This window comes from Capsicum annuum, chromosome 2 (assembly GCF_002878395.1).
Source record: "Capsicum annuum cultivar UCD-10X-F1 chromosome 2, UCD10Xv1.1, whole genome shotgun sequence".
NCBI classification, from domain to species: Eukaryota; Viridiplantae; Streptophyta; class Magnoliopsida; order Solanales; family Solanaceae; genus Capsicum; species Capsicum annuum.
Genome location: NC_061112.1, coordinates 32,102,860 through 32,126,315, shown reverse-complemented (window position 1 = coordinate 32,126,315; position 23,456 = coordinate 32,102,860). Strand labels below are relative to the sequence as shown.

General features: G+C 36.7%; 1 protein-coding gene across 4 annotated transcripts; it reads right to left on the bottom strand.

Annotated features, from left to right (window-relative positions):
- Window positions 1-15,372: 15,372 nt before the first annotated feature.
- Window positions 15,373-21,458, bottom strand: LOC107857660 (MACPF domain-containing protein NSL1). 4 transcript variants are annotated; one of them, XR_007051552.1, is made up of 8 exons: window positions 21,198-21,396; window positions 20,974-21,076; window positions 20,756-20,861; window positions 19,767-19,894; window positions 18,549-18,653; window positions 16,961-17,127; window positions 15,870-16,289; window positions 15,373-15,580 (listed from the first exon to the last, which is right to left on the bottom strand). XR_007051552.1 is itself a non-coding variant. In XM_016702515.2 (7 exons), exons 4-6 carry the CDS (start codon window positions 18,598-18,600, stop codon window positions 15,900-15,902), a joined length of 609 nt encoding a protein of 202 aa, XP_016558001.1. In that variant the 5' UTR covers window positions 18,601-18,653; window positions 20,756-20,861; window positions 20,974-21,076; window positions 21,198-21,458; the 3' UTR covers window positions 15,373-15,580; window positions 15,870-15,899. The 4 variants fall into 4 exon arrangements, 2 of the variants coding, with proteins under 2 accessions (XP_016558001.1, XP_047261572.1); XM_016702515.2 differs by lacking the exon at window positions 19,767-19,894 and having other exon boundaries at window positions 21,198-21,458; XR_007051555.1 differs by lacking the exons at window positions 18,549-18,653; window positions 19,767-19,894.
- Between the last annotated feature and the right edge of the window lie 1,998 nt (window positions 21,459-23,456).

The following is a 23,456-nucleotide window of genomic DNA, read 5'->3' as shown; positions in this document are numbered from 1 at the left end:
AAGGGAGCTTATGTTTTCCAACATTGGTGGTTTGCAAGAGAGGATCTTGGTTAAGGTACATGAGTCGTGCTATGTTCCTCATACTGATTCAAAAAAAATGTATCATAACATCAAGGAGATATATTGGTGGACCAAAATGAAGAAGGATATGGTAAATTTTGGGGCCAAGTGTATGGTGTATCAATAAGTAAAAGTTAAGCACATGAATCCCAGGGGATTGTATCAAGAAATTGAGTTGCCAGAGTGGAAGTGTGAAGTAATCAACATGGATTTCGTTATCTGTCTTCCTCAGTCTCGAAATCAATTTAATTCAATTTGGGTCATCATGGATAGAATGACAAAGTCTGCTCACTTTTTGCTAGTGAGGACTAACATCACGACTGAGGATTATGCAAGTTTGTATCTTTATAAGATTGTGAAACTACACGGGGTACCTATGTCTATAATCTCTGATCGTGGTATGCAATTTACATCACATTTTTGGCAGTCATTTCAGAAAGGTTTGGGGACCAAGGTTAGTCTAAGTACTTCTTTTCACCCGCAGTCAGATGCGCAAGCATAAAGGACTATTTAGATGTTAGAGGACATAGTTCTTGCTAATGTGATTGATTATCATGGTAGTTCGGTTGAGAATTTACCTTTTGTGGAGTTTGTCTATAATAATATCTACTACTCTAGCATTGGGATACCTCTATTTGAGGCATTATATCGTTAGAGGCGTAGATCTCCTATTGAGTGGTTTGAGGTTGGTGAGGCGGAGATTTTTGGTATGGATTTGGTTCGCTAAGGCATGGAGATAGTAAAGGTGATTCGGCATAGACTTAAGGATACACAAAGTCACCATAAGTCCTATGCAGATTTAAGGCGAAGAGAGTTAGAGTTTGAGGTTGGGGATAGGGTATTCTTAAAGGTATCCCCTATGAAGGGAATGAAATGGCATGGTAAAAAGGGGAAGCTCAGTCCCCGGTATGTAGGTCCTTACTTGGTCTTGAGAAGGGTTGGTAAGTTTTCTTATGAGTTGGAGTTTCCTTTTGGTTTAAGCTTGATTCATCCGGTATTTCATTTTACTATGTTGAGGAAGTGTATGGGTGATCCATCTCAAATCGTGCCTATCAAGGATATTGGTATTTCAGATTCTTTGTCTTATGAAGAGGTCCAAATTGAGATCTTGGATTAGCAGGTTCGTCGATTGCAGACTAAGGATGTAGCTTCAGTCAAGGTTTTTTAGAGGAACATAAGGTTGAAGACACTACTTGGGAAGCGGAAGAGGACATAAAGTCTAAGTATTCGTTCCTATTTTTTTCTTTGGAAGAGGAAGAGGACACAAGTTCTTCATCATACTTTTGTTTTTAAACTAGGTTAAAGGAAAGATTGACTTTCTTGCATCTTTGTTTTCCAACTTAGTTAAAGGTAAGAGTTGATATGATGGGAAGTAAATCATGTTATTCATGCCTTGTCCAATCATTCGAGGATGAATGATCCAAGTGGGGGAGAATTGAAACACCTTGTCTTTTGACCCTTAGAAATTTCTTGAGTTTTGACCTTCGAGACATCATACAACTTGTGGGTACTTGTCATATGATTTAGGTATGGTTTAGGCCCCTCAACTAATATGTTGATCAGTGAGGTTTGGTTGGTTTGGACATCATACTAGCCATATTATAGGGTACTAGAAGTATAGTGCCAATCGTATGATGTCCTATGTTTAGCCTAGATGATTCTAGTCTGCTTAAGGTACGGTTCTAGGGTACTTATCGTATACTTGGGTATGAGTTTGCCATTGTGGTTGTCTATTGGTTAGTGTTGGAGACCAAGATTCTACCTAAGGTACAGTGGAGTTAGGGTACAGTTTGGGTGGTGTAGTCGTACCCTCCTACGGGAATGTAATACCCATTATATTTCTAAGCTAGAAAATGAAACATTGTCCCTATGCATGAAATCTCCTATCCTGTGATTCATATTTGAGTACATGAATTAGGATGAGTATCCTAGTGATAATAGAGCTTATGATGTGTTAAGCATGTTCATAAGAGTCACTTAGAGTAAGCCAAGCTAAGAACTTTTGAATCCACCAAGTTTTCGTGTGTGATTTCACATAGGTCATCTTTGAATCAGCATAACTTTATTTATAGGTGGTATTTTGGCAGATTTATACCTCCAAATTGTAGAGAATTGAATAAGCTTTCCGTCAATAACAAATTCTCCTAAAACGGACACCCGGTGAAGAAGTTATGGCGATTTAAAGTTTCAGCAGTGTCATTTTGGTCAGTGGCGCGTCGCGCCATAAGCCAAAATGACGATTGTCAATTTTCAGTGTCTCTCCGCTATTCCAGCACTTCGCGGTGAGTTTCTAGGTCATAAACTAGTGGCAACGCGATGTCTCCGCGTCACCCTGGAGTCCCAAATTGGGTAATTTTCACAGAAATTAAAAAACGCATCTAGAGGGGAATTTGGGTCATCTTCCCACCCCTATATATATTCCATAAACACGGAATTAAGACATTATTTCACCAAAACATACTCTTTTTCATCAAAATCCTCTCAAGAAAACATTAGGGTTTCTATTGGTGAATTCAAGTTCAAGCAAATTTTACCATCAGATTCCAAGAATCTCTCTGTCAATCTTCACTAAATCAAGAACTAAGGTATGTGTAGTGTTGATTTATGGATTCCTTTCATCCATAAAGTTTAAGAACCCTCTTTTAAATTATGAATTATGAAGTCATGTTGTGGGTTAATTATGTTTGTGTGATTGATTGGTATACACTACCAAGTTAGAGACTTTATGTTATTCTAGAAACTAGGATGACATGCAAATTGAAATACATGAATTTTGGGTATTTTGAATTGTTAAAAGTAGTGAATATGCCTATGTCATAAAGTGTGCATGCAAGGTATTTGGTAAAATACCTAGGAGACTAGAATTCATGTATTGTAGCTCAATATAACTTAAGTGACAAGACCATGCTCTTTTCCTTATGAATCAACATGAATTCCATGCTAATTGTTGTGTGCTGTTGTTGTGATATGGAATGTTCATGAAGTTAGAATCATGCAAGAATGTACATGTTATATGCATTATCTTCCATGTTAAATAATATGATAATCATGTGTGGTGTGAAATCCCCTATCTATGGTATTATGAATTCTAAATATTGTTGGATTGTCCATGAACTAGTCTTATGAGATCATGCTATGCTTTCTTGCAAGTCCTACTATTGTATAAGATATATGGCAACCATGTACTTCATGAATTTCCCCAAGTTATGATATTATGGATATTTGGTGTTGGTCATGTATTCACGTCAGTCATGTGTGTCAGTTTCCTTCCATCGAGTCCTGGAGGTACTCGAACCCAAAAAATATAGTTGTGTGCCTAGAGCCATGTCATGGTATCACGATACTCTTAGTCAAGCCATCATCTATAGAATTTAGTCAGGCATGTGACTCAGGAAAACTCAGAAACCTCAGCAGACTCAGTAGTTCAGAAATCTTAGTACTCGATAATCTCAGTAACAACAGTATTCCTAGCAATCTCAGTGATTTTAGTACTCTCAGTCAGTCTTCAGAACTCAGTACGTTCCTTCAGACAAGGGAACCCATTCAACTTAGTTTAGCTCTACTAAACATTACCACTATTATAAGTTCAGTTAATAAGTAGCAGTTTATCTAATCAGTTCAACTCAGTTATTCAGTTCAGTGTCTTTTAGTTAGGAGTAGGATTCAGCACCGAGTGATTCTAGGGATAGGGATTCACCCGCTAGAAAGGACTGAGATCCTTAGAAGTAATCCCTAAGTACCAAAACTATGTAGCCAGCGTAGGTACGAGATGTTATTCCTTTGATAGGACTGACATACTCAGGGGTCACCCGTTAGCACATTTATATGAATAGGACTGATCCTAGGAGTCACCCGCTAAATTAGGACTGACTCCACAGCAATTTTATTTACTGGTGGCCCAGTACTGACACCCTTCCAGTTAGGGCAAAGATTGGACCCCAGCCATCTTAGCATGGGGCATGTCGGTTAAATGAATACATCCCACAGTTTAAGTTATAGATTCAGGACTATCAGACACAGTCAACTCAGCTCAGTAGTATAGATTTTGTACTGCTAAATACAGTCAATACTTATCATTATAAATAGACTTAAAGATCACCCGCTAGATAGGATTGATCTCAGATTTAGTCACTCAGCTCAGAAAGGAACTTAGATAGTTCCATCAGAACTTAGACGGTCTAATACAGTCTCTCAGTATTAGTTACATCGGCTACATCGATCATCACAGTTATATTAGTTATATCAATCATTATAGCTTACATTATTAATATCTAGTTTCAAGACTGTTAGACACAGTCAATCAAACCAGTTGTTCATAATATGAACTTTCAGAAATAGTCATCCATCTATTCAGTACTTCAGTATCAGTAAAGTCATGTCGTTAGTATTCAGACTCAGTAGTCAGTATCACCATCAGTTCAGTTATGGTTTCTTATGCATATTTGTATTTCCACATTCATATTAGTCAGCATTGTTCACGCATATAACCCTTTGCATTTAGACTACCTCACTCGTATAATCAGCACACTCATTCGAACTGACATATTTATCCTATGGTTCTTTCTTTTATGTTACACCATAGGTTAAGAGGCACGAGCTCTAAATCAGCAGTAGCATTCCAGTGTTTAGAGTTGCAGTGAGTCCTCATCCATTTGAGGATAATATTATTTTATTTTATTCATTATTTCAGTTCAGTTTTGCTAGACAGAGTTAGTTGGAGACATGTTCCTTCAACTCCTTGTTCAGACAGTATTTAGAGGCTTTCAGATTTAGTTCAGATTTGATTCAATCTTTCAATTTTTTGGGGTATTTCATACCTCACTCAGATGTTATGTTTTTATCAGATTTTAACCTTATGGCCTTACATCCTTTATTTCCACATTTATTTAGTGAATTACGCAGTGTACAGGTGTAGATATCAGTCATAGATTAACTTGTGGTCCTTCGGGGTTATGAGCATCGTGTAGCATTTCGGTTCAGAAAATTGAGGTGTTATAAACTTGGTATCAGAGCCTAAGGTTCAATAGAGTCCTAGGAAGTCTGAAAGCCGCATCTAGTAAGGTCTTGTACATGCGTGTATTGTGCACCACACTTATGTGCAGGAGGCTATGAGATGTTTTAGGAACAGTTTTCCTTCTTTCATGCTATAGCAAGGTTCTCTAAGGAACCCATGTAGATTTATATCATGCTCCCCTCATGTCAACTTTACCTTACTTCCAAGGTAGCAAAAATAGTGAAGCTCAAGTCCTAAAGATAGGGATTTCTCAGATAATATCCCTCAGTTCCCTTATGTTCCAAAGTTGTACGGATCTTATTCTTGATTATGAGAACTTGTTCTTGAACCCAAATTTAGATATGTCATCTGATCCCTTCTCAGAATCCTATGACAGCATAGACCTAGAATTTTTAAGCATGAACTCAAGAGTTAATAGTGGTAGAGTTGGGATAGTATTATCCAGATTGATCAAATTATATATTTATGGGGATAGTTGTGTAAGAATGAATCAGTAGGCTTGAACTGTGTGAGTTAGAAATTTAAGTTTATTGACTTGAAATTAAGCATGAAGGTGTGAATATGATATTAGTAGTATGTGAGGGAACAGAGGCAGATAATGGGCTTATTAAGGCAAGCATTCATTTGAAAGAGTGTAAGTATGTGAGATTACAGTTCAGTTCAGATATTAGTTTAGTGTTCACAGGCTTATGATGATGGCTTTAAGCTATGGGCAAGATTATAGATCAAGTAACCCAGTCAGGCTCTCAGATTCCAATAGTAGCATCAGCATGTACAGAAAAATAGTTAGGGAAGACAATTCCCGACCCATCCTTATCTCAGCGTAAAGCTTCGTACTTCAGTCAGCATAATGCCTATGCATGCTTTATGTTTTAGATTCAATGGATATAGCTTATGTTCACACGTATTCCATAGAATTGTGTGTGCTTTCAGTTCCCACTATAGGAAGTTCAGTTCTAGATCACTCGGTGTTGAAATTCCAGACTCAGGTCATGTAGCTCATGACTCATGTACACGTATCATGCTCCCCAGTATACTCAGTTTCCATGACTCATGCTACACCCCCACTGATCAGATCAATTCAGACTATGTCATGTATATTCTCAGTCCAGACCTTTTTGGTAAATTTATGTCATAGATATTCCATTCCTCAAGTTTCAGTCATATGTCAAATTCAATCAGTATCCATTAATGCTTCAGGTTCTCCTAATTTAATCATTTAGTAAGGTCTCCTTATGGAACAGTGTAGTGGTGAGCAGTCACTTAGATGGGAAAGAGTTAATGTTATATGTTAAAGGCAGACTGTTGTATCCATGTCTTATACGAGGGTGTAGATACGAAGATAGGCTTGAATATCCTTTTAGTATGCAAGCAAAGGGCTAGCAAGAGGTAGTAATTAGAGATTAGGAAAGTTCAGAGTGTGAATGAGTATTTAGATCCTTTACTTATGTCAGCCTTCATTATGCGACTATCATAACTCAGTTTCCATCTTAATTATAGTTTCAGTACTCAACATTCAGTAATTAGTGTTCAGTCTCAGAATTAAGTGCTTCAGCATCAGTTTAAACCTCAGTTTCAGTATTCAGTTATCAGGACCCAACATTTAGTTCCAGTATGGATCCCAGTTATAGTCTTAAGTTATAGTGTCAGCTTCAGATCAGTATTCAGCTAATAAATTTAGTTTAGTTTTAGACTTGTTTTACCATAGCGTACAGTTATCAGCTACTCAGTTATAGGTATTTTAATACCTCAGTCTATGGAATATTTCCAAATCATGTAATATGCTTGGTCCTGTATTTTTTTAAACAGTATAGCTTTCATGAAATCGATGATTAGTTACCTCATGTTACTCAGTCAGTCCCTTCTCATATGCATAATACTTTATGGCCTCATCCCAGCTATTCAGATTAAGTACAATTCAGTCTTGCATACCCAGCATTCAGTTACCAATTACTCAGTTAATTAGATAAGTCAGTATGTCTATGCATTCGTGCATCACGCTTCAGTTTCAGATCTTAAAAAATCAATCACAACTTCATCCCTAGGTGCCTTGAGCATCGCCTCAACTTCCTCAATATCTCAGCTAGGTCAGACCAATGTCCTTCAAGGGACATAGTGTCCCAAGGGGGAGATACACTACAGCCCCTAAATTTTTATGATTTAAACATGTCGTTTTCTTCTATGAATCTGTCTTGGAGAAAGTGTTACTTATGAGCTGACCCTCTAACTTCAAAACTCAATAGTAAGCTATGTACCCAATGTCTCAGTTCAGTTCATGTATCACATTCCAGACTCGATTCTGTTCTTATATTCCCGCTCATGCATATTGAGTAATTAATCTCAGACTCATCAGTATTTTTGGTTCAAGGTAACAGTTTTGTTTGAGCTTACTCGTTCTTATGTTCAAATTTCAGTACCAAACTTGGTATCCTATTCCATACTCAGTTTTCAATTCAAACTTGGTACCTTTACCATTGCATATTCAATTGCATGTCCATGAGTCAGTTCCGCCATGTATTCACGCATCAGATATGCGTGATCAGCTTATCAGCACTTCCAGTCATGCATTCATGTATCATATCAGTCATATAATCATGCATCAATATGCGTGGATTCAGCTTTTCAATTTTTCCATAACATATGCATTCTCATTCTAAGAAACTTAGTTCATCAGAACACTTAGTCCTTCATTCATGAATCAGTTACCCATGCATCAGTTATGCATGTTCATTACGATATGCTCAGTTTTCAGTAATGTCAATCATGAACCCAGGTTTCAGTAGTGTATGTCTTTTATGTACACCAATTTATATTTTCTCCCCTCTCAGTCAGTCTCATTTGAGGACGAATGTTCCCAAGGGGGAGATATTGTAATACCCCGTATATTTTTAAGCCATAAAATAAACCATTGTTCCTACGCATGAAACCTTCTATCCTGTGATTTATATTTGAGTACATGAATTAGGATGAGTATACTAGTGATAATAGAGATATATGATGTATTAAGAATGTTCATAAGAGTCACTTAGAGTAAGCCAAGCTAAGAACTTTTGAATCCACCAAGTTTTCGTGTATGATTTCACAAAGGTCATTTTGAATGAGTATAACTTTCTTTATAGGTGGTATTTTGGTAGATTTGTACCCTCCAAATTGTAGAGAATTGAATAAGCTTTCCGTCAATAACAAATTCGGCTAAAACGAACACCCGGTGAAGAAGTTATGGCGATTTAAAGTTTCAGCAGTGTCATTTTGGTCAGTGGCGCATTGCGCCGTAAGCCAAAATGACGATTGTCAATTTCCATTGTCTCTCCATAATTCCAGCATGTTGTGGTGAGTTTCCAGGTCATAAACTAGTGGCAACGGGATGTCTCTACATCGCGTCGGGGGCCCAAATCAGGTAATTTTCACAGAAATTAAAAAACGCATCTAGAGGGGTATTTGGGTCATCTTCCCACCCCTATATATATTCCATAAACATGAAATTAAGACATTATTTCACCAAAACATACTCTTTTTCATCAAAATCCTCTCAAGAAAACATTAAGGTTTCTATTGGGGAATTCAAGTTCAAGCAAATTCTACCATCAAATTTCAAGAATCTCTCCGTCAATCTTCACTAAATCAAGAACTAAGGTATGCGTAGTGTTGATTTATGGATTCCTTTCATCCATAAATTCAAGAACTATATTTTAAATTATGAATTATGAGGTCATTTTGTGGGTTGATTATGTTTGTGTGATTGATTGGTATACACTACCAAGTGAGAGACTTTATGTGATTCTAGGAAACTAGGATGACATGCAAATTGAAATACATGAATTTTGGGTAGTTTGAATTGTTAAAAGTAGTGAATATGCCTGTGTCATAAAGTGTGCATGCAAGGTATTTGATAAAATACCTAGGAGACTAGAATTCATATATTGTAGCTCAATAGAACTTAAGTGACAAGACCATGCTCTTTTCCTTATGACTCAACATGAATTCCATGCTAATTGTTGTGTATTGTTGTTGTGATATCGAATGTTCATGAAGTTAGAATCATGCAAGAATGTACATGTTATATGCATTATCTTCCATGATAAAGAATATGATAATAATGTGTGGTGTGAAATCCCCTATCTATGGTATTATGAATTGTAAATATTGTTGGATTGTTCATGAACTAGTCTTATGAGATCATGCTACGCTTTCTTGCAAGTCCTACCATTGTATAAGATATATGGCAACCATGTACTTCATGAATTTCCCCAAGTTATGATATTATGGATTTTTGGTGTTGGCCATGTATTCACGTCAGTCATGTGTGTCTGTTTCCTTCCATCGGTCATGGGGGTACTCGTACCTAAAAAATATAGTTGTGTGCCAGAGCTATGTCATGTTATCACGAACTCTCAGTCAAGCCATGATCTATAGAATATAGTCAGTCATGTGACTCAGGAAAACTCAGAAATCTCAGCAGACTCAGTAGTTCAGAAATCTTAGTACTCAGTAATCTCAGTAACAACAGTATTCCTAGCAATCTCTGTAATTTCAGTACTCTCAGTCAGTCCTCAGAACTCAGTACGTCCCTTTAGACATTGGAACCCATTCAACTTAGTTTAGCTCCGCTAAACAATACCACTAATATTAGTTCATTTAATAAGTAGCAGTTCAGCTAATCAGTTCAGCTCAGTTATTCAGTTCAGCTCAGTTATTCAGTTCAGTGTCTTTCAATTAGGAGTAGGATTCAGCACCGAGCGAGCCTAAGGATGGGGATTTACCCACTAGAAAGAACTGAGATCCTTAGAAGAAATCCTTAAGTTCCAAAACTACGTAGCCAGCGTAGGTACGAGATCTCACCCATTAGATAGGACTGACATACTCAGGGGTCACCTGTTAGCACATTTATATGTATAGGACTGATCCCAGGAGTCACCCGTTAGATTAGGACTGACTCCACAGCAGTTGTCTTTACTGGTGGCATGGTACTGACACCCTTCTAGTCAGGGCAAAGATTGGACCCCAGCCATCTTAGCATGGGGCATATCGGTTAGATGAATATATCCCATAGTTTAAGTTATAGATTCAGGACTGTCAGACACAGTCAACTCAGCTCAGTAGTATAGATTCAGTACTGTTAAATACAGTCAATACTTATCATTATAAATAGACTTAAAGATCACCCGCTAGATAGGATTGATCTTAGATTTAGTCACTCATCTCAGAAAGGAACTCAGATAGTTCCATCAGAACTCAGACAGTCTGTTAAAGTCGCTCAATATCAGTTACATCGACTACGCCGATCATCATAGTTATATCAGTTATATCATTCATCATATCTTACGTTATCAGTATCCAGTTTCAAAACTTTTAGACACAGTCAATCAGACTAATTCTTTATAATTCAAACAGTCAGAAATAGTCATCCATCTATTCAGTACTTTAGTATCAGTAAAGTCATGTCGTCAGTATTTAGACTCAGTAGTCACTATCACCACGAGTTCAGTTATGGTTTCTTATGCATGTATGTATTCCCACGTTCATATTAGTCAGCATTGCTCACACATATAACCCTTTCCATTTAGCCTACCTCACTCGTATACTCAGTACATTCAGTTGTACTGACGCATTTGCGCTATGGTGCTTTCTCTTATGTTACACCATAGGTTCAGAGGCACGAGCTCCAGATCAACAGTAGCATTCTAGTGTTCAGAGTTGCAGTGAGTCCTCATCCATCTGAGGATAATATTATTTTATTTCATTCATTATTTCAGTTCAGTTTTGCTAGACAGAGTTAGTTGGAGACATGTTCCTTTAACTCCTTATTCAGACAGTATTTAGAGGCTTTCAGATTTAGTTCAGATTTGATTCAGTCTTTCAATTGTTTTGGGTATTTCATACCCCACTCAGATGTTATGTTTTTATCAAATTTGAACCTTATGGACTTACAGCCTTTATTTCCGCATTTATTCAGTATATTATGCAGTGTACAGGTACAGATATCAGTCATGGGTTAGCTTGTGGTCCTTCAGGATCATAAGCACCATGTAGCATTCCGGTTCTAAAAATTGGGGTGTTACAGGGAATTTATACTATTTAAGTTGGGGGTATTCTAGACATTTCCCCTCGTAGCCCCTTATGACCCCATGACTTAAAACACTTTTGGGATAATATTTACCCTATTATTAAAAATCAAAAAAACTTTAAACACTCTCAAATCTCTCTCAAGCTCTTGGATTAATAAGAGGCTAGTTTTTCCTTCAAAGTGCTCAATTAAGGCTCTCAAGGGTGGTTTCTCTCCGTACTCTTTGGTATGTATGGCATGTTACTCCTCCCTCATTGTTATTTCAAATAAATTCATATTTTAATGAATGGGCTTACTGATTTAATTATGGTTATTGTTTGGTTTTGAATCATATGTTGGGCAATTTTATTGTAAATGGATGAATATTATTTTTCCCATGCTTTACTTATGTTTTTTCATATTATTATTTTGGTTTGAACATGCATGGTAATGGTCAATTGGTACTTGGTTTTGATTTTGGAAACTATATGCCCTAAATATGTTTGTTAAAATTCCTATAAGAATGGTTTTGTCACATGGTTTGACTTTTATTGAAACTATTCCATTGCATAATATGGTAATGGAACCTAAATTTATTTAAATTGTTTCAAATGATTTGGTAAGGCCTTGATGGCCATGTTTTTGGTAAATTAAATCATGTGGGGTATAAAGGAATCCCTTAAGTGTTGACTAATGACATTGCTCGCAAGCTATAGTCGGTATGACGATACTTCTTCATAAAGCCTTGGTTAATAACTTCTAGAATTGGTTGGTTGGTTATGTCCTAATGGTATTAATTGGGTAATAATAGCATGTTGTGATAGCTTACTATGAAGGTGTGAGTCTGATGGACGGACCTTATACTTGTGGGGTACATGTGAATCCCATAAATTTTACTTGTATATATGTATCATGGAGGGTGAAGGATACATAGGGATCCTCGGCCCCTGTGATATCTCCGGTTCTTATGGCTACACGTACTAAGGCCCGTTCAAAGGGTAACACTAGACCCAGATAGCCCGTGGGTGGATTATGAAGGTAAAGCTATACAAACCTAGGTTAAAAATTTTAAATGCATGCTAAACCCGGTTCCTTTTCCTGAGTACACCCATATATAAATGCATGTATATTTATATATACATATATATGTGTGTGTGTGAGTGATTGCACATGGTTATTTATGTTGTTTTGAATGCTAGCATTATTTTATCCTTACTCCTGAGTACATGCTAGAGTTCAGCCACTAACCCATCTTCGGGCTCTATATCCCCATGCGATGCAGTAATCGGCCATATTACTTCTCCTGATCAGTGATTGGATTTGGGTATAGCTTTGTATCAGTTTGAAGTATTAAACTTCCATAATCTGGAAGGCTTCATTTCATGCTATGGGCTTCTCTACTTACTTTTGTTATTTCTTAGACTTTGTTTTTTAGCTATTTCGAGGGCATGTCCCGACCAGATGTTGTTTTGATTTCGGATAGAGGCGTTGTGAGACTACTTTGGGTTGGCATAGGCGGCGGCAATGGTGTCAACCTTGGCATTGGTATTGGTACTGGGGCTAACACCGCTTGACTATATTTTGTTAATGATTTTTTCATTTTGTTATGTTAAATATATTTTCAAAATTCATCCAACATAGGGTGTAGGACGGTTATGGTTGGGTAATTGGGGTGGTTTCTGATCCCGATTGGGCTTGATGCACTCGACATAACTAAACCCTGGTTCAGATCATTTCATGATTTAGCATTCAGATGTCTCCTTTAGAGGCTCTTTATGGTAGGAGGTGTAGGTATCTAATTGGATGATTTGGGGTTTATGATACGAGGTTGTTTGGTTCTGACTTGGTTCATCAAGCCATAGAGAAGGTAAAGGTAATTAAATATACACTTAAGACTGCTCAGAGTTTCCAAAAGTCTTATGCGTATGCGAGGCCAAGAGAGTTGTAGTTTGAGGTTGCGATTGGGCGTTATTGAAGGTCTATCCTATAAAGGGAGTTATGACGTTTAAAAAAAAAAGGGAAGATCAATCCACATTATGTTGGTCTGTATCAGATTGTGTGAAGAGTTGGGAGTGTTGCTTATGAATTGGAGCTTCCCATGAGTATGAATTCTATTCATCCTGTGTTTCATGTGTCGACGTTAAAAAAGTGTGTAGGTGATCCTTCTTTGATTGTTCCTGTGGAAGATGTTGGTATTTTAGATTCCTTGTTTTATGAGGAAGTCTCAGTGGAGATATCGGATAGGCTATTCCATCGATTGAGAACTAAGGATGTCGCTTTGATAAAGATCCTTTGGAGCAACCAAAAGGTGGAATAATCTACATGGGAAGCTGAGGAAGATATGAAGGTCAAGTATCCGTTCTTGTTCCCAGCGTTGGATGGAAATGCTTGAGGTATGATTTCATTCTCTTTCTTGTGGCATTTTGAATGTAGCCATTTGGTTGTGTGTGTATTCATTTTAGTTTTTGTATAAAGGGGTTTACTAACTCCTCATTTGGGGATGAATGATTCTTGGGGTGGGGGTGGGGGGGGGGGGGGGGGTAATGTAATACCCCAGGTTTTGGACTCTGAAATTTTTGCAGTGTTGACGACACTTCAAAGACTATGACTTAGGTGATGAGTCATTATTACTCATCATGACTCGTAGTCTCGCCAGTAAAGTGTGCCCAGGGTACTCTCTTGATCACGACTTAGTCCTCACGAGTCGTAGGGTAAAGTCACAAGTCGTGGTAAGGGACTCGTGACCATAACAGTGAAAGTGCTCAAGGTGTTTACCCAGCCACAAATCTAGCCAACGACTCGTAACCAGTCACCAAGAGTCATTACCCGACCCATAATGACTGGGAGCTTTACTGCATCTTTTTCATTAAGGGCATATTGATCTTTTTCCTTGATTTAAACTTTACCCATGACCTTCAAATGTCTAAGGGTCTCTTTTATCATTAATTATCAAATCATAAACATCATTCTCTCCTGTCAAAATTCAAAGAAAAAGAAATTAGGGTTTTCAAGGGATTAATCATCCAAACTTCAAAATCTGAATTTTTCTTCAAATTTCTTTGGTGCTTAGGCACGTCTCTCCTCCTAACTTGATTATTATATAAAGGCATATGTTTAATCATTGTTCTTGTGAATTTAATTGTGGATTTGTAATTGGGTTGAGGATTTTGAATTTTTTACTATTAGAATTGTCTTTCCCCATGTTTTGAATATGATATTCATGCTTTAAATTATGGTTTTTGAATTGAATGGGTTCAGGGTTATGGAAATTTGAAATGGGGAACATGAGTTTCCCCAAATTATTGGTGTTCTCTTTGATAATAGTAATATCCTCAACCTCCCTTCATGAACTTTGGATTTAAATATGGAGTTTGCATGGCTTAACACACTTTTGGAAATATTGCATTATATTAATGGATAAATGGATTAAAATAGATTTGAAAGGCCTTGGTGGCCATGATTTGATTTTCAATTAAAATGGAACTTGGGAGTCTAATGGTTAACGGAATGGTTATGGCATAATGGAATTATCTTGCAAGCATAATTGGTATGACGATACCAATGTTAAATTCCTTAATAATGACTTGGGTTAATGAATAGCATTATGTGCAAATGATTTAATTTGGGCTGAAAGGGAGTTATGTAGCTCACCCTGAAGGTGGAGATCCCAAGGGGACCAATACGGGAACCAAGAAATTACCCCTATGATGATGGTTACAAAACTGTTGCAATAGACAACAAAACTCTTGTCATAACTCTACTGCAACGGTTCAGCAAGCATCCTTAGGTGGGCGTTGCGATAGGTTTATGGCAACGGTTTATGCGACAGTTGTCTCAATCGTCGTCATAGGTCAAGCTATGGTGACGGTTTCAAACAACCTTTGCCATAGCTTAACCTATGGTGACGGTTATTTTTTAACTTATTGAGACGCTTATTTTCGTCTATTCCAATGGTTTCCAACCGTTGCAATAGAATCTATTGCAATGACATTAAACCCTTGCAATAGCACATATTGCTACACTTTTATTATTCTGTTGCAATGCTTTTTTAGTACCTATTACAACAATTTTATTACTTATTGAGACGCCTATTTTCATTTATTGCGACGGTTACTAACTGTTGCAATAGATTCTATTGCATCGACATTAAACCGTTGCAATAGCATCTATTGCGACACTTTTATTATTCTGTCGCAATGCTCTTTGACTACCTATTTCAATGATTTATTGATCTATTGCAACGATTATTGTCACATATTATTAAATTGAAATGATTTATATAGTCACTCTTATTAATGTAAATTTTTATTTTCATACATAATAAATTATAACACATCACAAAACAAAATCATTCATTACTAATCTCATAATACAAAATATGGAACAAGCTAGTAATTTAAACCCAAAAGCAAATGTAATCAATATCTCATCACTTTCTTCATCTCTTTCTTCATTTTGGACACCTATAAAAAGAGAAATAATATAAATTAGCACTTAAACGACAACATAAAAAAATTAGAATCACACTACAGCATGATATAATGGGTCAATGCCTCGTTGGAGTTCTACTTTAAGCATTTTTTTGAGTTTACATCGGGAGGATTATTCTACAAAAATGATCACAATGAGACCTGAGAACATATGCAAGGTACATGAAGAAAATATGCAGGTTAGGGATAAAATCTAGGATAGGTATAATGGGTATGGTTGGATTCAAGCTACAGGCAAATACATTGTGAAGCAGGAGTATACCTGGAGAAGGCGAGATAGCCTAAAATGGCATTACAAGAGACCTATTTGGAACATTACAAGCGACCTATTTGGAACATTACAAGCGACCATCGAGAATCCCAACCTCAGGAAGAGGACCTTCTTCATTCCAATAACCTTCACCTCAAACCAGGCCTTGGTCACAATACAAGCAGAGTCATCTATTCGTGTCCCGTAGTATTCTACTGGTGCAGTGCAAACATGTGAAAATATGCTCCATTTGACAGGTTCTAAATACCCTCGTTCAACTGGTTCATCCACAGGCTCATAGCTAAGATCATCTGTTAGTTGGATACTTTGAGGAAGTGTTGATAGATGTTGAAGATGGATAGCCAGGTGATCACTCTTTTTACCTTCCAAGTATAACCAAGTTCCAGTTACTAGCCTATTTCCGGAGTCAACCTGCAAATATTAGCAAGAGGGAAAAAAGATTGATCATTCAGAGCTCCCATCTCTACTAAGATGTTCCAAAAATAACAACTATCTTGATTATAGTTAGGCTAATCTTCAGCCCTCTAAAATCTAGAAATGCTTATCATAGAACACAATCAACAATAGTAACTCCTTTCGCAAAAAGTTTATGCTTATTTGAAGTAAAAATGAACTTTGAAGTCCAGGTTATCCTCTGGGAAGATAAAAGGGGTAGATTACCTGTTCCCCAAACATGAGAGTAAAAATTTTAACAGGGTTTCTACAAATTGTTTGGTAGGTCAAAAATCACCAAGACAAGAAAATGAACATCTCTACTACTCCAAAATAGATAAAAGGAGAAATAACGTAGAGGTTTGCCATAAAATCAAGCTCATAACAGAAGTTCACCCTCTTTCTAAATTTTGAAATTAGTAAAACAAAACTAGTTGATGAACATTTGAAAGGCACAGGAAAAAACCAAAGAACTGCTCCTGCTGCATTTCCTTTTATTCCTTCCATGAAGGGAAAAGAGAAAATTTAACTATAGTTAGGTTTCTCCGCTTATAAATAAGAAGGCGTCAAAATGTTGCTCTTGAAAATCCATCGTAGAGAAAAAACAAGAAGAGCTTTCTTGATGTTCTTACTCACACATGAAGATGTACCTTTACAGTGTTGACATATAGCCTTGGACCCATCAAAGTGAACTGCAGGGATGGAGAGGCATGTTTTCTGTGGCGATGACCATGAGGAAGATCACTGTATGCTAGAGCCCACTGCCAAGGTAACTGAAATTCTAAAAATTGTTCAAGTTCCTTGATTGGAGGTTTATCTGCATAAAAAAAAATCTTTGATATCAGCAATAAGAAGCAGATTAAATTCATGTAGCTCTAAATGAACAAAGAAATAGAAAAGAGCTTCACGACAGTTGACACAAAACGGGATAACTTCTCCAACCCTTCTATTTAATACATTACAAAAATACTTGACACAATATTTTATAAGAGCACACACGTGTATTTTTTTTCCTTGTCCACAACATGAGACTCTTCAACTGGTTTTCTACTATCATCAATCTCGTGATGCTTTAGCTGTTCAATAAACTAATACAGACAGCCTAATTGTGTTCCAATACATTCTTATATTTATGAAATACACGAAAAATAGCAATAGCAACTGCTCAAACCCAAACTCTTTAGTTTAACCATCTGGCATCGAGAACTCTGACCTGAATAATCCTGATCCTTGCAACATTGGGTCCATCCAGATGGTTGGTCAAATGTGCTAATTAGAACGAACGAAACTCCTCTCAGTATTCACCTACAAGACTCTCTCCTCTTGTTTTCCCTCTTTATTAGAGGAGGAATTTTGCCATTAAATCATTTGCTGTTAAAAAGCTAAGTGGCCTTCTATTAATGCCATTAAGCCACAAGCAATTATTGGCATGGAAAGGATATTTTTCAACTTACAGATATTGAACATGTAGCTGTTGGCATCGGCAGGATATTTTTCAGCTTATAGCAAACACATTAGCATGTAACGGATTCAAGTACTGTTAACTTTTTATCTCAGGTACTATAACATCAAGCATACGACATGAGTTGCTACGTAAAGTCTCTTTTCAAAGAATCTTAACTACAAATCACAGCTAGCTTATAGCCACAGCACACAAATACCCAAAATCGAAATAATTAAACAACCATAAACGATAAGTAGCTTAAAGTCTCGTCTTATTAAGGTTTTCACCTGAAAACCACAACAAACCTTGAGCAACAGCACACAGTCAACAAAAAACAATCCAACAAACACCCGAACAAGCTAAAAAATCTCATCGTTCTGAAGAATTTCAATGGAAAATCACGGCTAACAAACAAACAAACCACACAGGTACCCAAAAAAATGTACAATAAGAGAACAATGGCTCAAAATATCATCTGTTTACAAATGAAAACATCCCCACTAACTTGCAGCCATAGCACCACAAACACCCAAACCACAGAAATAATCATACACCAATTTCCCTCAAAATACCATCGTATATAATAAGTCATTTCTTATTTTTTAATAAGTCAATTTTGTTATTCCTATTCAGCTATGCTTCAGATTGTATATTATTTGGCTAATGGTTTCAAAATCTATTTGCAAGGGCTCTAAATCAACCATGACTCCCAAGGTTCTAAAAGGAAATTTCTATTTCTTTAGCTTGTATTACTTCTCAGCAGATAAAAGCTAGCTTAAAAGTTAAGAAAGGACCTTGGAAATAGTTAAGGCAGGGCTTCACTGCTCCTTCAATATGTCCAAGCATATACTGCCATTATTGTTAATATTTGGATGGGAAACTTTTGTCCTGAAAGCAACCTACAAGGATACATCCATAACTTTACCACAATAATGTTGACAGGAGAATAACATTTACATGTATGTACACATCAGAGTTCCACCAAATATTGCCAGATAGCTATCAATCATGGTTGACATACTGAGTTTTCAAATAGTTTGATGTATTCGTATTTTATTTGATACATACTCCTTTTTTTTACAAGGTAGATATTTATTTGGTACATACTATGAAAGGGTACAGATACACACACATACACGGAGAAAGAGAGAGAGAGATAACTATGTTGACATTAATCAACATTTCTTTCCAGAGAAGCTGGACCTTGCACATTCTCAACCCTTCTCCAAGAATAAAATTTGTTCATTCTACAAATATTTTCCTGACTACCGAGTACTCTGTGCTGCTGACTTGACAGGCAGCATGAAGATCCCAATACTTTTCTCTCTTTTTTCATGAAATATATTATGCTAATATAAGATGTTCCCCTGGAGTTCCAACATATGCTCCACTTTTTTTATATACAGTCTCTCAACATTTTTTTATAATCCGTGACTCTCAACTCTTAATTAGTCACACTCACCAATAAACCTAAATTTCATAAGAATGCTCCCACCATCCCACTTTGGTCGTCCATCATGGACTCCAGGAAACCCTCACCCCCAAAAAATAAATAAATATCTTTATCTATTTCTTGACCTTAGCTAGTGCATATAACTTAGAAAAAAGTTGACATCTCAAGTATCCAAAAGGTGTAATTTACAAGCCTATGAGTAAACAAACCAACAATGGATCCACCAGTGACACATCAATAGTTAACAGCCCATATCTACTTATTCAGTTGGGTGCAATTCCCCAAAAGCTATGCTCCATATCAGGAGCTTGTTACCAGCAAATCTACATTGACATCCTCGTACAAAGTTAACTTAGAAGACAGAATACAGCAGAACTATGTTGCATATAGTAAACCTAAAAATAAATAGGGCCTTGGCATCCTCATACAAAGTTAACTTCGACGACAGAATACAGCAGAACCATGTTCCATATAGTAAACCTGAAAATAAATAGGGCCTTAACTAACAACAATAATAATTACCAAGGCAGAAGTCAAAGTAATTTGAACCATTTCATACCTTTGGAGGTTTAAATGGATAATCAGGAGGAAAATGGACAGTAACTAAAAATACACCACCAGTATAAGGGTTGTCTGGGTAACCCATAATTGTGGCCTACCAATGAAACATGTCCCCTCCAACAGGCCCTATTACCAGACCGTACAAAGTCAAGAAAGATAATAACAGTCAATGATCAATCACATAGCATGTACATCCCTTGCAAAGATGCAATACTACTTAAACACCTCGTTTAAGAATTAACCAAAGGTCCTAGGCCATAACTAAATAGATTTACAAGGTACTCTAGTGGAATATCTCCATAGAACTAAAATAGTTAAAGAATCAGCTGGCAACAAAAATAGCATTTCAAGGAAATTAGAAAGAACTATGATGAGCAGAATGCACTGGAGGGATAACTATGTAGAGAAATATTCTCACTGAAAAACATGTAAGGCAGGGGTTACTTTTTATTGCAAGGCTTTCAATATAAATATTATGGATCTCCATCACCACATGAGGAGAACAAAACACAAGGAAGAAGGAAAACATGATGAGTGAAAGATATTATACTACAAAGGAACACTTCCAATTGCTTCAAGGATAAGAAGTTATCCAATTTCTCTTGGAAACTGGTAGCGTGAAATTCTGCATTGTTGTATAGGTTATGTCAAGAGAACCCATTACATCAAACCCTCATGTATAAACCTTTTTCCTTCTTTTCAAGTGGAATCAACACTTCTCTATGTATTTAAAAATTAAACAGTAAACAAATACAATGGACTACATTACTGATAAAATGGAATCTCTACAGAAATGCTTTCCAATCATCATTAAAATGCACAGAGGATTAGTAATGTTGAGATTAATTTTGAAATTAGTTACGCAGAGATAGTTTCTTATCTATTATTTGGTCTAGTGTATTCAAGGACAGAAATCAAATGTTCTCTAAGGAGAAGAAAAAAAAAATCTCCAAAAATTAGGTCAAAGTTGTAGAAGAGCACACTAACCTTAAAATCCCCAAATTGAAGCAATTGAAGTGCAAATTTGAGAGAAATTGAAGTGCAAATTCGGTCTGACTTTCCAACACAAATTGAGAGCTGAAATTCGGTCTCACTTTCCAACATTAAGAGAAATTGAAGTGCAAAATTAGCCCTAATCATAAATCGAAGTGCAAATTTGGTATGAAATTAAAGTGCAAATCAGATATGGCTTATCTTTAACTCACCAACTTGCAATTCTACTGTCGGTCTGAAGCTCACTATGCCATAGCTTACTACAGTCGGTCCGATTCAAGGATACAAATCGCAGATATGTTTTTCTTAATATCCCTGGCACAGTAAATCGAAGTTATGTGGTAATCATTTGTTCTTATGTGACCAACCAAACACTGTATTTCCTTAACGCTAACCAAATGACACCTAAATGTTTGCAGGAGAAAAAAGAACTTACTGATAATGAACAGCAGAAATTCCTTGGAAGAACACTCCACAGCGTCGATCTCCACGGCGTCGCCACGGCACCACTGGCAGAGCTCAGTACCAGATCATTGATCTCCACGGAGTCTCCACAAGTTGTAGCAATTGTAGCAGTGTAGTAGGTTTAAGCAATTGTATCAATTTTAAAAAGTTTTATTAAAATATTTTTATTTTGCGTACTTAATGAAATTTACCATGAAAATAGAGTGAATAAAATAAGTGTGGCTCATTTATTGCAACGGTTAATGTCAAAAGCGACTCTTATAGTGTTAAATTATAGCTAATAGAATAATTATTTTTGGCAATGCTTGAAACCGTTGCAATAGATCACCTATTGCAATACTTTGTTAACCGTCGTCAAAAATTTTGTTGTCATAGGGGTAATTTTCAGTAGTGAAGTTTGCCAGCATGGGGGTCTTTATGACCATGTGGATAGTTCACACAATATATATATATATATATATATATATATATATATGTATATATGGGATGGCTAGATCCTTGGTGTCTCTAGCCATTCCTCGAATTTTCCTGGTTCGTGCGGTTAACATGTGCTGGGACCTTTTTAGCATGGGGAGCTGAGCCCATATAGTCTGTGGGCTCCTTTACGACAGATAAATCTACACAGTCTAGATTAATGGTTTTAAAATCTCTCGTGCATGTCCTTTGTACCGTATCCTGGCATCTTATACATATATATGAATGTTTGCATATATCTTTGATTGACTTTGGACATAGAATTATCTTATCCCTTTCCTGAGTTACATGCCAGTACTTATCCCACTGACCGTCCCTGGATGCTACATTATTTCATGATGTAGGGGCCTAGGATTTATTGTTTACTCGTGTACAGTCTTAGGTGGAGTGGATATCGTTTGAGTTGTTGTGAAGTGGTGAGCCCCCATCATCCACAAAGCTTTACCATTTCATTAGGCTTATTTTCTTATTTTGGAAATTAAAGAGTTTCATTGTCACGGATGGGGGCATGTTTTGACCTAATTTAGTATTCTGGTTTAGAAGTTTTTGTAATCAAAGTGTGGGTTGATTATTTGTTTTGGATTCTTAGAACCTTCCTATTTGTATATGTAGCATTCGTATTTTTTGGTTTTGCTTCCAGTATTATTTTATTGTGCTCAGGTGGTTATGCTAGGGGGTGGTCTCCGACCCACAGTGGGTTTGAGATACCGGTCATGGCCAGGCCCTGGTTTGGGTTATGATATTAATGTTTTTACCTATTAAGAAAGTAATTAAAGCAAAGGAAACCCCAATACATACAAGAATATTGGTTTGGAACAACATTGCACTTTCCCTACTGTGTTATTCTGTCACGGTTACTACAACCCTAGCTAAAGGTATTAGCCACTCATAGTTGCAAAACAATTCATGGAATTCAATAACAAAGACATAGATTCAATCTCACAATAATAAACGAAGAAAGCCCAAAGTCTCAAATCAATAAATCAACCAAAAACTATGAACCCAAAAATTACAAAATCACAAGTCAATCCTGGAATCAATATATGTTTGTAAGAGTATAATATGCATCAAAGTGCGTAAACTAACTAAAAAACATCAAAAGAGTATTTATTAATTACATGAAAACCCTAGGAATACTGTTCAAAACAAAAGAGGAAAACTGAGTCGCCAGCCATCTACAGTGCTACTTATGGTTCATAGGTGGCACCTACAATCCGTAGGAGGAACTGCGTAGGTGACAGCTCCAAAACTTTGGCAGGATCCCACTTATCTAGACTGGCTCAGACATCTACGGAGCATAGGTACCACCTATGTCCCATAGGTAGTCCCTTCGTAAGTGACAATAGTTTTTTGTATATTCAAGATGTCTTTAATTTTAATTTTTTGACACATATTCTGGAACCTATGCCATAGTACCTGCCGTTATGTAGGTAGTACCTACGAGACACAGGTTCCAATGTAGGCTAGGAAAAAGTTTAGCTTTCACTTCTTTTCACTTGTTTAGTTCCGAAAACTTGGTTTCCTGCAAAATACAATATAAAAACACATCATATCAAAGACAATGACCTAAGTAACTCAAATTCCTCGCTCCTTTTAAATAACTAGCAACTCAGATTCTTGAGACTCCAGTCCAGCTTTGCTCTTCTATGCATTTACTTTTTGTAAGTGTGGTCAGACTGAATATTAGCCTTGCTGCTCCAGGTGTTCCCTTTGTCCCAATTACCCTAAAGTGATTGAATACTTTGTTGAGGAAGTA

Bases quoted from the DNA above. Each gene is read 5' to 3' on its own strand.
- LOC107857660 (XM_016702515.2), bottom strand. From the start codon at position 18,600: ATGCTTGGACATATTGAAGGAGCAGTGAAGCCCTGCCTTAACTATTTC. The intron at 17,128-18,548 runs GTCCTTTCTTAA...TTTTTTATGCAG, and splicing joins CTGCCTTAACTATTTCCAAG to ATAAACCTCCAATCAAGGAA. The intron at 16,290-16,960 runs GTACATCTTCAT...TAATATTTGCAG, and splicing joins TATATGTCAACACTGTAAAG to GTTGACTCCGGAAATAGGCT.